At 33.1% G+C, this 18105-nt stretch overlaps 2 protein-coding genes across 2 annotated transcripts in view; both read left to right on the top strand.

The window, feature by feature from the left end:
• Nucleotides 1-320: 320 nt before the first annotated feature.
• LOC117117198 lies at nt 321-1744 on the top strand. Its single transcript, XM_033261428.1, has 2 exons — nt 321-962; nt 1343-1744. Exons 1-2 carry the CDS (start codon nt 321-323, stop codon nt 1742-1744), a joined length of 1044 nt encoding a protein of 347 aa, XP_033117319.1.
• Nucleotides 1745-2045: 301 nt separating this feature from the next.
• Nucleotides 2046-18105, top strand: part of LOC117117208 (slit homolog 3 protein-like) — a gene marked incomplete at its 3' end in the record, with an annotated part of 31599 nt that continues 15539 nt past the window's right edge. Inside the window, exons 1-5 of the mRNA XM_033261440.1 lie at nt 2046-2095; nt 9357-9458; nt 9974-10045; nt 11103-11174; nt 15943-16014. Coding sequence (XP_033117331.1) covers nt 2046-2095; nt 9357-9458; nt 9974-10045; nt 11103-11174; nt 15943-16014 — 368 coding nt within the window. The remainder of the gene's footprint in view (nt 2096-9356; nt 9459-9973; nt 10046-11102; nt 11175-15942; nt 16015-18105) is intronic.

The raw sequence follows: 18105 nt of genomic DNA on the forward strand, positions 1-18105 counted from the left end.
CATAATGCGCTATATAAGCAAAAATTATTTATTATTATTATTATTATTATTATTATTATTATTATTATTATTATTATTATAATAGCTCATCTGTGTTGGTATTTGAATGTACGAAAAGGTTAAACTTTTGATCACAACTCAAACAAATTTCCTTACCGTGAAATTTTCGACCGTATGCCATGGTCTTCCTCAGCACAATGACTGGAATGTGACTTGAAGGCTACACCGATTTTGGGCACGTGATCTTACGAACACGTGACTCCAAAATCGGATCGTAGATCTTTGGCAGTTTGTGTCGGAAATTATACCCCACCACTGAAATGCCTCCTAAATTTTATGGTCTGCCCAAGATTCATAAAGTAAACATCCCATTAAGACCGATCGTCAGTAGTATTGACTCGATCACTTACAGTTCAGCAAAGTTTTTGGCTGAAATTCTCTCACCTTTAGTTGGAAATTCAATTCATCATGTGGTCAATTCTTTAGAATTCTCAAAACTAATAAAAAACAAGAGAGTTGAAGAGGATGAAGAGTTAAGATCGTATGAAGTTACAGCACTCTTTACGTCAGTTCCAGTGGATAAATCGTTGGAAATCATTCACACCCGACTCCAAAACGATCCTACTCTTAGTAATAGGACCACCGTTACACCACAACAGATTATTAAGCTCTTGGAGGTATGCCTGAGGTGCACATACACGTTTTACCAGCAAATCCGTGGAGCGGCTATGGGCTCACCGGTATCCCCCGTCGTATGCAATCTTTACATGGAAGATATGGAACAACTGACTGCCCTTCATCCCCCAATTTGGTGGTACAGATATGTTGATGACACACACACAAAACTGAAGAAAGCTCACGCTCAAGAATTTACTGATCATCTGAATTCATTGGACCCGGATATTAAATTCACAACAGAGGGCGAGGTCAACCGTTCGCTGGCTTTTCTTGACACGCTTACAGTAATACAGAATGATGGTAGCATTAATATCAAAATCTACAGGAATCCGACACACACTGACCAATACCTTAATATTTACTCTAACCACCCTCTTCAACATAAATTAGGGGTCATCAATACACTTTACCATAGAGCCAACTCACTCGTCACGAAGGAGGAAGGCAAAATTCATGAATGCTTACACATCGATCAAGCTCTGAATAGATTTGGTTATCCAAACTGGCCTATCAATCGATCAACTAGGAGACATAAGGACAAGAATGACTGCCAAAGGCATAAGACAACTAATAAAGGATTGGCCGTTATCCCATATATATAAAGGGAGCCTTCGAAACATTTGGCATCACAACGTGCTTTAAACCCACATGCACCTTATAACAGTTGTTAGTATCACCAAAGGACAAGAGCCAAAAGAAAGACATCACAGGCGCCATCTACCACATCCCATGCCAAGGCAAAACTACTTCCGGCAAATGTAAGGATTCTTACATTGGGGAATCAGAAAGAACTCTGAAAACACGTTTCTTGGAACATTGTAGACCGAGTTCAACTTCATCGGAAATCTTTCAACATATACACATTGAATCACCTGGACATCATGTGGACCTGGCACAGGTCAACTTTCTTGACAGGGAACCAAGACACTTTGAAAGAGGTGTCAAAGAGGCAATTCATATCCGTGTGAACAAACCAACGCTAAACCGAGACGTGGGCCGACACAAACTGCCAAAGATCTACGATCCGTCACGTGTTCGTAAGATCACGTGCCCAAAATCGGTGTAGCCTTCAATTCACATTCCAGTCATTGTGTACATTATTATTATTATTATTATTATTATTATTATTATTATTATTATTATTATTATTATTATTATTATTATTATTATTATTATTATTATTAATATTATTATTATTATTATTATTATTATTATTACTATTATTATTATTATTATTATTATTGTTATTATTATTATTATTATTATTTGTAAACTTTCTTAACAGTCCTTAGATACTATCTGTACATTAAGACATGCTTGATGAAGGGCCCGGGTTATGATTGAATAAGTTCACATTTTACTTTAGTATGTTGAACGAGGCAGTAGTTTTAGAATTTAGAAGAGTGACTGTTATAAGGTTAGTAAGAAACTCTTCTTTTAAAAATTGTCATTTCATTGACACAATTGAAAATTATCGGCCATACATTTGACACTTTGGTAAATCCGCCGTGCCAAATCCGAACCACCGTTTAGAGAGTTCTACAAAATATGCGAATATTATTGTCGTGATATTTTACAACAGGAAACACAAAGTTTAAAAGAAAAACAAAAAACTTCAAAAGATTACGACTACGCACGACCTCAGGGCCTAGCTAGACAGTGTAATACGGTATTTGATTTTTTGACTGCTAGAGTCCCGCCCAGTGGTAATAAAATTAAAAACGTAGGCTAGCATAGCAATTTTTGTGGTCATAACATAGGCCCTGTTACACTTCAAGTAAGATGCTTAGGCTGGCCCTATGTACTGTTATAACATTGCACTAAATCGTAAAATGGAACAGCGCTGCCATTTTCCATATTCTCATGGCAAATACTCAGGACTTTTGATTTAGTTTACATTTGTGCTAAATTGTGTTTTAAGATTTTAAAAATGTATTATTTGGGATTTGCCTTGTCATAGTAAAAGAAAATAAATGTACTACACTCATTGAGATTCAAAATTTAGTGTGTGATCTGTACACTTGCTGCCTATGGAGGAAATACAGAAATCAATTGAGTTTGTTTTCACAAGTTCATTCGCTTACGACGCAAATTGTTAGTGCACGCGTAGAAACTGATGAATTTGGGTACGGTGGCTCAGGGTTGGCATTGTGTGTTTACGAAAGGGCCAAATGCATCGCCGACACTACTTTAGGCCTATGTAATATTTCGAATTATGAGATTTTGAAATCGATTGAATTATCGCCTTCAATCCGTACATTGTGAAAGACCGATAATATTGAGGGTTCCCTCACGTCTCCTAGTCCAGTTACGGTTCTCCTGACCCAATTACGGTTCCCCTTCCCCTTTGTCCCCACACGTAGTGTTGCGTCATCGTTACACCCCACCTTTTCTACAAATTCCTGTGCCAAAAAGTGTTCATGTATCTACGAAATATCTTATAAATATCCTGAAGACCTTCAGATCCTTCAAGTATTTTAACAATATAACGTTTTTTAGGATATAGAACACCAGGATTAATCTGAACGTTATAATTCAAACACCACAGAAGAAGCTTTTACCATTTGGACTAATATCTTCAACGGTATTTGTGATAAGAACGCACGTATGTAACCAGAAGATTTGAATACAACTTACCTATATAGTTATTGGAGACATGATGTTTTTTTTTTTTTCGTTTTCATCAGAGAGACAAATTAAAGAAAAAAGCTAACAAAAAAAAAGAAAGAAAAAAACTAAGGACGCTAAGGACTTTGCGAACTATCGTAAATTATACAAACAACTATTTGTAGAAATGCTAAAACTGATTACTATAAGTCCCATGTTACTAACAACAAAGGTAAATACTAAACAGATCCGGAAAGGTCTTAATGATCTTGTTCTTACTAAATATTCTAATATTTTATCACCTTCCTTCTCTATTAATGTAACTGACATTTCGGATCCTAAAACTATTGCTAACTTCTTTAACACGTGCTTTGTTAATGCAGGCTAACTTATCTTTGCACTCTTACGTTGATCCATTGTCATATCTTACTCCTTGCGCCCATAATTTTTCTTTTGAAAATATTAGTAATGATTTGGTTTTCCAAGAGCTTATTACTTTAAATCCCCATAAGTCTTCTGGTTTAGATAACACTAATAGCAGACTCCTGAAACTTGCTGCTCCCCTAATATCACCCCACCTTACCTTTATCTTCAATCTATCCCTCAATTCTGGCATCTTTCCATTCATCTGGAAGCACTCTAAGGTCACACATGTCTATAAATCGGGGAAAAAAATAAAAGCTTATTAATAATTACCGTCCTATCTCTATTCTCCCTACATCTTATAAAATCATTGAAAAAACTGTATCTTTACAGCTCTACACTCACCTCAATTATAATAAGCTCATCTGCTTCTCTCATTTTGGCCTTCGACCTAAACATTCTACATGTATACACTAACCACACTTACTAACTTTTATGACAACTTGCTTTTAACAAATAAACAAAGAAAATTGACTGGCTCGATCTTTATAGATCTTAGGAAAGCTTTTGACACCGTTAATCATGCAATTCCGCTGTCTTAACTTTCCTTTTACGGTTTCTCAGCCTTAACCACTTCTTGGTTCAAATCTTACTTAACCTCTCGCACTCAACAAGTCCTTTATGTTCACGTTTTATCTGACACCTACACCGTACTAGCTGGAGTTCCTCAAGGTTCTACTTTAGGACCACTATTGTTTTCTTTATATATTAATGATCTTCCATCTTTTATTACTAACATTGATTTTATTATATTTTATTATACACACTGAAATGTATGCTGATGATACCATCATCTATTACAGTAACACCACATTACCACTACTCGAGCAAAAACTTAACCTACCCCTTAACCGCCTTTCTCTATGGCTTAAACTAAATCAATGCTAATTGGTCTTGTAGAAAAGCTCAAAACAATTTCTAACACCCTTAAACTTACCTTCGATAACCATCCTATTGTCTTTGTTACCTCTCATAAACATCTTGGAGTTACCATTGACAACACCCTAACATGGAATTCACACACTTCTACTCTTTGTAAAAAAACTTAACTATATTGTATTTCTTCTTGCACGCACCTCTAACATTGTTAACCAATCTACTCTCATTGTTCTTTATAATGCTTTATTTCTCACCCGCTTTGATTATTGCTGCTCTGTCTGGGGCTCACACTATACAGAGTTTTACGTATAGTCCTTAAACTTCTATTTATCATCCACCTTCCTGCAGACCATTTTTAAACTTGCCCGTACCCTTCCTTTACATAAAAGACTTGACTACAAATTAGGTTGCCTTCCCAACAACTCAGCTAACTCTCGCTCCCCACAAACTATGCCACCGCTTGACCAAAATCAAAGCTCATAACAGAATGACCACACACCAAATAACTAATGGAAATCTTCTTGTTCCCAAACCTACACTTGAAATCTTTAAACTATCCTTCAGTTACAAAGCCCCACATCTCTATAACGCGCTTCCTTTATCTATTCACAATTCACCTTATATTTTTCTTTCAAAATCCGACCCTTGGAGTTCTTGAAAGGCTAATATTTTGCTTAGTCTTCGTTTTTTTGTTTTTGCCTGTTACATTTATACTGTTACTTTTGCTTTTTTCACAATATTTATTATTTTGTTACTTCTTAGATTAAACTTGTTTTTATTATCTTTTATGTCATTATCTCCTTTTCATTGTTTTTAATTATTAATACCTGATTATATTTAATTTTTTTACTTAATTCTTATGACTGCTGCAATAATCTGCATATTGTATTTTTAGTTATTGTAATTTTAAGTTGTAATGTCTGTGGTATTATAATTCTAATTTAAATTGAAAGTTGAGATGTTTTCCGTAATTTGCTTTGTTACATGTTGAGGTTCCCTAATGATTAGCCTCTGCTGGATGGATCACCCTCATTAAATATGGTTAAAAATAAAAAATAAAATGTTTGTATAATGTTCAATCATCTTTGATCCAGTGAACCTTTAACTTGGTCTAGATAGTTACAGCATCTGTAAACCACGTATACGACTTGAGTTTAAATCATTGTTGGAAAAAAATGGTTATCCCTTTTGCAGAATTCTTCATTTGTAAACAGTCAATTAAAAACATGATGCGAATTTAAATACATCTACTGAAATTACTAATAAAAAAACATAATATCCTTACATGGTAAAAATATCAAGAATAATAATTATTAACCTGTAGCTGAACAAGTAAGAAAGCAATAAACAACGCATTGTATAGTACAGAAAATCTTATAACTTACCGAACGTTGCAGTTCGGCATGTCATAATAATAATAATAATAATAATAATAATAATAATAATAATAATAATAATAATAATAATAATAATAATAATAATAACGTTCACACAAGGTTGCAGGAACGTTTAAAAGTTATGTAGGTATGAAATTAAGTTCTAACTGCGTATTTTTATGATTCTACAAACTAAAGTTGTTAACACAAAACTGTAACATTAATATTGTTCGTTCCTTGGCACAGGGACAAAGGACATTTATTTGGGTTTTTTTACACAATGGCCTCTGGCCCATATAAATATATGTTGACATGAATTTAAAGAGCGATATGATCGTTTCTAAGTTTAAATGATAACTATAAAAATTTAGATAAATCATTGATAATATTGGGAGCACTGGTGGATATTAAACGACTGAATTTGAATTTCGACTTGTACTAAATTATGTAGGTATGAAAGTGTTTCTAATATATGAATAAAATGGGCAAATCAAGGTAAAATGGCATTCATCTTCATCTAAATTTTAGGAGTAAAATTTTCATTCTTTAATTATTTCGATCTCATTTGATCCATCTACCAGTTTCAATTTCAAGTTCGAAGATACCTAGACGAAGTTTAGTCAGAATCCGTCTATATTTGAAGTTTTCAAGATCTAATAAATAGGTATCAACATTATAGTTGTTTTTAAATGTAATATAGGCCTAGTATTAAAGCTTTGGATGTGAAGCAATTTTTTCTTGGAGTCGATGACGTTCAATGTCGGTTAAACGTAAAGTAAATTCGGAAATAAATTCGTCATGATTAGTAGCATTCTGTGCGTACCAAATCCCCAAATCCAGTAGAACATAAAATGTGTTTGATATAATAAGCCCAACATTTACCATTTTAATTTGTTTTTCTAAGCTGAAAATGATAACATTTAGAAATAAAGCTACAATTGTCTGCATTCTAATTAAAATCTAATTTTTGTATAATGTTATAAAGATTTATAAATATAATACGGAATTGCTAGTTTAACTGAATTTAAACATTCCTAAGCATAAAAAAACGCAAATTAAGACTGAAATTTAATGTTTTGTGTTCCACACAAAAAAATAAATGCGGATGAATTTTTCATGTTTGATTTTGCGACAGGTCTGCGAAGAAATATAGTAGGCGCCGAAAACATTAGCCTATCCAACACTGCTAGGCTAGGCCTAGCCTTACCTCGATTTAGGTTATGTTATCACATAAAAAATTGGCCGACATGATATTGTCCGTTGCTGGTATTGATACTTGTGAAATATAATATTTCATAGGAATTATATCGAATTTGTTAAAAAACTAATTCTGACTGAGATTTTAACACTTAAACAAACATACTCAGGCCTTCTCGAACAACCGAATTGTGCTAGATGCGAAGTACAAAAACTAATCCCATTAGAGAGGGCGCACTTTTTGACTGTATAAAGTATACATAAATGCGAGAGTATTCCAGCGGATGCGATCTACAACCTCTAAATTTGCCTAGTAACGACGAATCCGTCGAGAAAATGGTAATATTCTATGAGATATAGTCTGTATTTCTCTTTTTTTTTATTCTTTTGCGTAAAAAGCAAATTTGAGTAGTTAAATTATAGTTTATACACAACAATAACCTCAGTATACTTTAGGAACAGGAATTGATGTTAGGTACTAAATCTTAATAAATAAACTAATGATCGATGGGCAGGATCACCGCAATACTTTATCGCTACAGGAATGTACTGTACTAAGAAATCCTATAGGCGACCCGAAAGTCATTGCCCTATGCAGTGGTCAAACAAGAACCTGTTTAATTCAAGTACGGTACCGGGCTAATAAATTAAGTACAGGAGTCAACGTTTTTGCTAATGCTAAGTGTACCCAATCATTATAGAGAATACGAGATCTAATTACAAGAGTATACCTCAGTCTAGGTTAACGTATAATTTCGTCACCATTGATGTTTTAGCACTTGCTAGCATTGGACATATTTTTACTTTGCCACCCAACCATCCCCAACATCTTCCCATTCCAATACCGGGGTTCTCATGTAATATCGGCTGGTATAATTCTTATCAAAATTAGTTGCCCCCAATTGAATCTAACGGGGTTACAATGGTTCATAGTAAATGAAAATATCGCCCTAGGCCTCTACTCGGGTCCATCGGGAATTCCCATGATTCGCCAGCAAGACAAATAGTATTGCATGAGTGACCTCCAAGAAGCCAAACAGTAGTTAAGTCATGGAGGTATAAATATATTTTTATACCTCCATGGTTAAGAAAGGTATTTCTGTTTTAATTGTATATACTGTAGCTGAGCAATATATAAAGGAACGTTATAAGAATTCGTTATAATAAATTACGACGATCTCGAAATATATATTGTGTTGTGTATAAACTAACATTTATGCCAATATTTTTCCATGATTTTTAATAATTAAAGTAATGCATGCATCTTTTCTTTAAAAAAAATATGTTTTAGTGAAATTTTGACGGGAATGGGGCTTTAAGTAAAGGTAAAAATTACCGCAAAGAACTTTTTAAACAATAAACTGAAAGAGGGACTCTCCCACATTCTGCATTGACTGCACCCCTTAGCGCGGAATTGCCAATGCTCAATATCTACAGAATTTAGTTTAAACTTTTTTCGATAGTCGGTATTTCATTAATATAACATTCTTATAACGTAATATTGTTAGCTGGGTATAATTACTATAGACTGTCCGAATCAATACAGCTGTATATACGTGATTATGATTAATGAATGGGGATGACCAATAGAACGTCTTTTTTGGTATATCTATAATAAATCCTTCTTCATACAGAAATGCAGTTAAGAATAATATATTGTTTTTTGTTTTTTTATAGATTAACTGTGTACGTTAATACAGTAATTATTATATATTGATTTCTGTAACAAATTCAAATTAATGGCAATACTGTTTCTAAATAAATAGCTGTATAAATAAGTTAATGCATTTTTGTTTTGATATTAGACTTGTCTATCGTAAAACCTAACGGTCACAGTAACGATGAAGATTGCACTGAAATATATCCAACAGGCTCGTTGAATAATGTGAATTGTAGTAATATTGCCCTAACTATATGTGAAAAAGGTAAATACGTCAAACACATATTTTGCTGAAATTCGTAAATACTTACAAGTAAAGTTTCAAATTTCGGTCTTAATTGCTACTATCGAGGGAAAATCTCTGCTTAGTCACATAGACCTACTAATATCTGTCTCTTATACACATCTAGATGTGTATAAGAGACAGTTTGTAAACAGTCAATTAATCTAGATGTGTATAAGAGACAGCGTATAGGCCTAGGGTCTGTAGTTACGACCTGGATGGTGTAACATTTTCTTTTACATTTCTTTAATAGAAAACTGGTCAATATTCGTGTGCCTGAATCATCTCAGCGAATGTCCGAAGATGGATTAAAAGTTCTGCATATCATAATGGATTTCCCACTACTCCTAACAGCGTATGTTAATCCAAAGAGTTAAACTATTAGACAGTATTCTTTGACAACTACAAGAAAAATCGACGACAGCGACGATAACAACCGTCATCTATAATTACAACAATCGTCGATTAATACTAGTGATCAAATTGTCACAAAAAAAAAACCCATCGACAACAATAGAAACTATCTTAGTCATTTGTGATAACAACACTTTCAATCGTCTGTAACAAACAAACGTTCACTAGTATGACATTTTTATAGCAATAACTGAGTAGTCGTCGAAAACAGCAGCAATAATATCGTAGATAAAAACGTAATCGTCTTCAGTGACAGTAAAATCACTCATTGATAACAACACAAAAGTCAACCAATACGAAGACAAGAGTTTACAACAACGACAAAGTGCTAGCAACGGGAATGGACGATAACAATTTGTTAACAACAACCGTTGAATGCATCAGCAGTAGGCCTAGCAATAGTAACAATAGCAATAGCATTTTATAATAATATTATATGCATAAATTATATTTCAGAAACTTTTCGAACAATGAAATTCAAGATATTCTACCAGGTACATTCCTGAATCAGACCTTGATGAAGGAGCTGTAAGTTACCTCTACAAATAACAACTACTCTATACTGATATCGAATTTATATAATTGAAATAATTCGTTTGCGGACAATAAATATATATATAAAAAAAACTTGTAATAATGAAAATAGCACAATTATAAATAAATTAAAATTGCCTTAATTTACTACTGATATGACAATGTATTTTAATAAATGTAAAGCTCAATGACCTAAATTACAGCATGCAATTAAAAAAAAATCAATGAGTGGAAACATCTAATTAGTGGAATTAGCGTGGGAGAAAGAGTAATTATCTATGAATACTATTATATAGATTAAATGTGAGTTCAGATTAATAAAATGACAATGACAATAGTAATGAATATAACAAAATAAAAAATAATAATCATAACTGGTATTACCTAACACTCAAAGCATTTCAAAGAAAGAGATACAGCTCCACCGTGGGGTATCCAAATCAAACCACCTCGTGTAATTTGCTTAAAAATGGGATTTGTTTGATAACCAATAACTGATCTAAATTAAGGTGTCTTTAAGGGTTTCATAAGTATTCAATTGTTGCAAATGACGTTTTGTAAATAAAAAATGTAACACAATGAAGAAAAATGTATTCCAAATTGTTAGAACGTCTAAATATACTTATAGAATGTCGCGTATAGTCAACATTATTACATTATCCTTTATTAACGTTGTAATGCATGTCATATGATATCTATGACATTAGCCTGCCGTTTTATGTACTTTTTACGATAATTACATACTTATAGACTGTCTGTACAAAGAAAAAAAAGTCCAAACTATCATATCATAATCAAAGTGACCACTTGTTTATACATTATGATGGTTTTTTTAGTATTTCCATTTATTTTCACCTTTTGTCATTATTATTCAGATATATGTATTCAAAAAAAATTCATACAAAAAAAAATTTAAAACAAATTAAAAAACAAAGGTTATTGGCAATAAAATGTCTTAACCACCGAGATATATTTTAACACTAGTGCATCCAAAAGAATCACAAGACGCAGTATAATTTGCATAATTGCTTATTCTCCTTATGTCTTGAAGGGATTTGTCTGGTAACGCAATAACACATCTAAATCAAGGTACCTTAAATGGTTTGACAAGTCTTCGATCGTTGTAAGTGATGTTATCAGTTCTGAATGACAGTTTCCTAACACTCAAAGAAAGTCGTGAAGCATTTAACATTGTTTACTATGTCGGCCATTATGTGGAAAGTGGAATTTCATCAATGACAACAATAATTGTCGTCAAACAATCGTTGATAAATTCAACAAATATTAAAAAGCATGCTGTTTTCTAAAACTATTGATTAATCTACAGAACTAAATTTTTGTTCGTCCTCATTCTGTTATGAGCTTCCCCGCTTGCAAAACTAGAGTTTAGTTAACAAATACCCTAGACATTCTCATTCCGAATATAGTTTTTGTTGGTGATCATATGGATAATATAATGAGTTACTTCAATCTAACAATAACATTACAAATATTAATAACCGTAGCGATTATGATGACAATGTCATCGGTTTGCCATAATTAAAAATATTTTCCCCTTTTTAATGAATGGATGAACGTTAATAGCAGTTGTTATAGATGTAATGTAATTTTAATTTAAGTACAAAGGCTAAGGTTTGTAAACAGGAAATACAGTATCAGTTAAATCATTATTTAGAACTCATACATTGTAAACATCTTTTAGAGGATTTAAGAAAATATTAGTAAAATGCTTGACCACCGAAGTCGTAATATCGCTGTTCATACGGAAAAATGCGCACACTTGGCTTGCCTTAAGTGCTCTGGTAAAAATTAGTGATATTTAGTGAATTATTTCTGTATTGATCGTCCTGAATGATTCCGACATGTTGGTGAATAATAGGTAGTTTTCTTATTTTTCATACTCGTATTATTTTTGGACTACGTACAAAGTTAGGCCTGGTGGTAGGCAATGCTATATGGCGGATGAGTTGAAAGCAAGGACCAAGTGCGTGTATGCAAATACAAATACCACAAGAGATACCTGCGTCGAAAACGGGGTAAAGCCGGTGATGTTGAGAAACGGCTTCATACTAGGAAATTCAGACCTTATTTACCAAGTATGATAATGAAAAACACTCGATGTGCAATAAAATGGACGAACTAAGAGCTAATGGAATGTACTTTCATGAATTTAGAACTGCCAGTATCATGTGTTACACAGTGACCTGGTTATTGGAGAATAAGAGTGATCAACATTTTGAGATTAATGGATTCCGGTTATTTCGAGGCGATAGGACTGCATCATCAGGGAAGAGTGGAGGGGACATTAAAGTATACCTTATTGAACTACTGTCATCCAAATAACATAAAAATAAGTTTATTTGCCTGCCTCATGTTTATATTTTGGTGTTGTATACGTCTATACTATTATTCCTAGGGGATTTTCGCATGTAATTATGGTAGCGGTGTAAACACCACCAGACAGGAGACATGCAAATGAAGCTAGAGCAGGATTGAGTAGTATTATTAGTGAGATAGAAATTGCGAATCCTGACGCTTTTATCGTCGTTAGCGGAGACTTCAACCACTGTACTTTGTATAGAAGCAATATTTACTTCTACCAACACATTAAGCGCAGCACAACGGGATGAAGCTACACTTTACCTTAGCTACTCAAACATAAAGGATGTCCTGTCACGACAGTTACCAAACCTCGGTTTATCAAACCATAACTTGTGCATCTGCAACCGAAGTACCGTCCAAAGGTTCTGCGTCAAAAACCAAATTCTTTACAGTAAAACAGTGGTCTAAAGAAGCAATTGAACAGCTTCAATTTGAGTTTGAAACGACGGACTGGAATATGTTTAAAGATAACTCTGATAATGTGGATGAATTGACAGAAACCGTTAATGCTAATATTATTTTTTTTTACTGATAATGTGATCCCAATTAAGAAAGTAAAAGTGTATGGCAATTTTAAGCTATGGATAAATAAGATTGTAATGGAGATAATAAAGAAGAAAATACAAGCATTTAAAAATAATGGTGTCACCCAAGCAAAAATTATCCAGAAAAGAGTTGATCAAGTATTCTACCTAATCAGCAGTGACGCATCTTAAGGCTAACATGAGAACACGTGCAGTCGCCGCGGATTCATTACACTTCCGTTAGCCGTGTAGGACGGACGTACTTCTTTCAGTAATTTTGAAATCATTTCGGAGATTTGTTTTAATTGGTACAAATGAATAAAATAAAAGACAAGACACTAAGGTGAATTCATTGCAAATTTAAGGTGAACATTTAAATGTACAATATATTTTTAAGTAATAATATTAAAAATGTTAAAAATACACCAGATTTGACGTATTACAAATATACAATTAAGTTAAAATATACAAGTGAGAGGGCACAGTACAATATGTTGTCCGGTATCTTTTATTCATTCACATATAAAATTTTTAAAAAGCAGCACTAACTGAATTACAATTTCAATGTACGGTACAAATTAGGCAAATAAATAAATAAATTAGTATATACAATTCAATAAATAAAGAATTAACTAAGTTAGATATATACAAATTGAATTAATAAAAATGCAAATTGATTAAGTTACTATACAAATAGATACAGAAAATTACAAATTAAAATATAATATAAGAAATGTGCATAAAAATACATGAACATACAATTAACAAAATAATTGTTCATTAAAAATAATAATTATGTAACGCAGTGGCACAGTATTGTATTAAAATAACTATTGAATAAGTCATATTAAAATACGGACGGTGCACGAAAAATATATATATATATACGTGAAATAAATACTACTAAAACGTTCTTCTGTTGGGGGAGGGCTTTGTTTTGACTTTCGGCAATTAACTCTCTAGTTGTAAGGTTGTAGGTAATAAGCATTTATTATGTGAAATAAAACAAAAATAAAGCGACAGTTTACTGCAAAAGCATGCCATAATCATAAATTGTCTTTTATTATAAAAGACAATGTAAGATGTCGAATATTTTGATAAAGATTTTTTCCTTTAATACGGACTGAGCATTACACCGAAAGAAAGATATAACTTACAAACAACCTTGATTTAATAGAGATTCTGTTCGTTAGCAGTGAAATTAAATAACCAAATAAAAATTAAACGTCTAAATATGTCACTTGTGACACATCCTTCCATTAACATGCTCACAAAAAAATGTCGGCGAACTGTCTATCGGCAAATTGGCTGTCAGCGAAACATACTATCGGCAAACTAGCATTCGGCGAAATGGTATTTTGGTCAATTGTCTGTCGGCCAAATGTCTGTCACTCAAATGTCTATCGGTGAAACGTCCGGCCACGGTACGCTAAACTCTATTTTTGTGTTTTAAAATAGTTTATGTTTTTTTTTTAAATATTAATAATCGTATTGTTTATTCTCATTTATTTTTTAAAGGAATCTGCGTAGTAACAAATTAAAAGATCTTAACAAAGGTGTCTTCAATGGTTTGAAAAGTCTTGAAGTGTTGTGACAATCCTATAATAATCTCTAATAATCTATTCTTGAACATTAATTAAGTTATGTTTTTACATATCAATCGATTACAAACCACTCCCAAAATTCACTTTTTATTGACGATACACGACATCAGTTATCGATAACTAATATAATATATTTGATAATTATTATGATTGATCACATGACAAGTGTAATTTACAGATTATGGAAATCATACCGATTATCAGTTTCATGCAAATCGATTTTATACCAAGAATGTATAACTTTGTTCTCAACTTTTTGAATCAACTATAGTCAAATAATGTCCAACGTTTTCTTGTCTACAACAACTAACATTTCTAATGCAACAGAGATCGTAAATCAGCTCCGTCACTGCAATCAAGTGATTCTTAAAGGACTCGGATCAGGATATTGCGAACCATTTACAAAGTTGGCAGCACACATTAACGAGCATGTAGCATCTATATTATAATTATGTTTATTTTAAACCCTACGAGCATAGTGTTGTGTTGTAACATTACGTCAGATAACGTTTGGGATTCGTAACCTACTTGCTTGAAAAACCATTACAACAAGTAGATCATAAAAGTCTCCATCTGTAGAAGTGAATATAATTCCATATTTCAGCTTATTTGAGGGGAAAATAATGACTTTACTATCGATAATTACATTAGGTTTTTAGCTGTTTTGACCAGGTGGCATTGTTCACACAGTCACCTAGATTCCTGGGTTTTTTTGTTTTTTTGTTTTTTTTTAATATAAGGCCATGTTAAAAAATAAATAAATAAGTTGTTAATCTTCCGTTCAATTCATAAGAAAAAAGAAAAAAAAAAAAGAAAAAAAAAAAACCACAAAAATATTATCTTTCCGCCACAATGCTTTGTAATGTCAAGGCCTTCAATCGTTGTAAGTGGCAATCCACAAGTTAAATATCAGCTTTTTGACAATGGATATGCATTGTCTGATATGTCATTGTTTATGTCAAAACGTCGATAACGAAAAGCAACCTGAGACAATATATCAAATCATAATATCAGTCTGAAAGAACAAAATGACCCAATGAAGAACTATACTTGAAACCTCATATATATTTTATTTAGGATTAAAGTACCTATAAGAAAATACAATATTTCTCTATCCTATGAGTCAACCGATATTACAAAATTTAATTAGGCTATACACATAGGCCTCTTACATTGTAGATTAAGAGTGGAGGCGTTTTCTTATCAAAAGCCTGGTGTTACGAATAAAACACAGCACCATGGAATTAGCAGGCGGAATGCTTTACTACAACGATACATTTCTAATGTAGTATTCTGCATGTTATATTGGCAATTACCGGAAAACAAATTACTATACACTCATTGATATATCGGTAATTTTTCTCTTGTGCTTGCTTTTAAGGGATTTGTATAATAACGAGATATATGGTGTAACAACAGGTGCCTTCAGTGATCTAACAAGACTTCGAAAGTTGTAAGTGTAAATGGACAAGTTATGAAATATCAGTTGTTGAGACTTTGATAGTCTATGAAAGTCCCAAACTATTTAATATTGTTTTATATGCTTGGTATTTCAAAATGTATGCATAGCCGTACATTCATAATATCATGACGTTGGGGGTATTGATTCCAAAAGCCCTAGAAAAATGTGCTGTTTTACATTCGGGAATTTTTTTTTAAATTTATTGCATAATTTCATATAATGCCTTCCGACTAAAAATGCAAATCAGAGCTTTCTCTATGATTAGACTTGGATATATAAAGTATCATATCAATTTTAAACCAACAATTGAAAAACATCGTGATCGATAACATACAATATCGATATCGATTGGATACAAAGAATGTATTACCTTTTGTTACGTTCGTTAAGTTGTGGCACAAAGTTTGATTTTAAAGTAGGGTAGATTCCAACGATGTTTTTTTTTTCAATCTGTCTTTATTCAGAACTCCGCATTTTCAAAATATAAGGTGCAGCCTCATCACACCCTCCCATTAAAGGCTCGATCTCATTGAGGAGAACACTCTCAATAATATAAAATATGATGTTTTTATCTGTAGAACTTTTCAAAGCAAACATCGTCAATGTTACTTTTTATATTCTTAACTGATTATATATTTTTAACGGATTAACAACTGTATTAAACTAAATCCTTGACAAAGCGTCAGCCACTACATTATCTTTTCCACTTATACGGCAGATATCTAAATTCCACTCCTGCGATGCCAAGCTCCATCTGAGTAACCGCATGTACTTGTTTTTCATCTCCTCAAGAAACGTTAACGTATTGTGGTCTGTCCATATCTTAATCTTGTGAGAAGCTGCTCCCAAGTACATCTCAATGTGCTGTAAGGCACCAATGCTAGGGTTTACTTTTCCACCGTTTAGTAACAGTTTATCAAATTTCTTTGAGAAGAAGCAGACTGGTGTTTCAATTTCACCATCATCCATCTGCATAAGTACTGCACCAGATCCGATGTCACTAGCATATATCATAAGAGAAAATGGTTTAAAGAAATATTGGGCTATCAACACCAGCTCACCAGTCAACATCATCGTCACATGACTGAACGCATCCTACACTCTTTTGACCACTGATATGTCACATTCTTCGCAGAAGACTTTCAGGGGTGCCACTAACGAAGAGAAATTCTTACAAAATCTTCTATAGTAATCTGTCATTTCCAAGAATCTCATTAACTTCTTATCCGTTGGGGCTGGGAAGTTCTGTTTTAGCATGTACTGCTTTCAATTTACCACACCAACGACGTGTCCCAAAAACACTACTTATGCACATGCAAGCTCACTTTTTGCAAGATTAACTGTCAAATTAGCTGTTTTTAAACGCTTAAAAACTCTCTGATTCTCTCAACATGCACATCCCATGTATCACTGTAAATCATCAATGTTTGTAGTATCTTCTCTTCAAAAGAATTCTTATTCCTGTATTTAAAAACAAATTTCAATTCAAAAAATCATAATTCAATGTTTCTTATATAAAGATCATATGTATGCAAATTTATTTTATCTTTAATCATTGAGATTAAACCTGTCGATTGAAATCCCGATCGGCAGTGGAGGTCTCGATTTGTGAGAGGAGCGTGCGCACATACACTTGGAAGCACCGCTTCCATTCCAGTGTTAATTGGCTAATACATAGTCCACTTCACTGATTCTCTCAACAATCTCATAAGGTTACTATGTTCTTTAGGAACTAGCAAACTTTCTTGTAATGCTTTCATAGGACCACGGACCAGTGACCATAAATCAACTCAAACGGGCTGAAACTTAACGATTCCTGTACACTTTCTCTCACCGCGAAAAGAAGCAATAGTACGCCCTCGTCCCACTCACGCTCACTTTTGAAACAGTACGTTCGCAACATATTTTTAAGGCTTTGGTAAAATCTTTCCACCGCGCCCTCCGACTGAGGATGATACGCGCTAGAATATACATGTTTCACACACACACACACACACACACACACACACACACACACACACACACACATACAGATACACATATATATAGCTATATATGTATATATGTGTATGTATGAAAATA

The sequence above is a fragment of the Anneissia japonica genome, unplaced genomic scaffold (assembly GCF_011630105.1).
Source record: "Anneissia japonica isolate Jap-2015-1 unplaced genomic scaffold, ASM1163010v1 scaffold632_len54913_cov156, whole genome shotgun sequence".
NCBI lineage: Eukaryota > Metazoa > Echinodermata > Crinoidea > Comatulida > Comatulidae > Anneissia > Anneissia japonica.

What these genes read in the sequence shown, in the direction of transcription:
- LOC117117198 (XM_033261428.1), top strand. Translation starts at nt 321, where the DNA reads ATGCCTCCTAAATTTTATGGTCTGCCCAAGATTCATAAAGTAAACATC. An exon ending in CTTTTCTTGACACGCTTACA is followed by an intron (nt 963 to 1,342) that starts GTAATACAGAAT and finishes ACCTTATAACAG; the next exon opens with TTGTTAGTATCACCAAAGGA.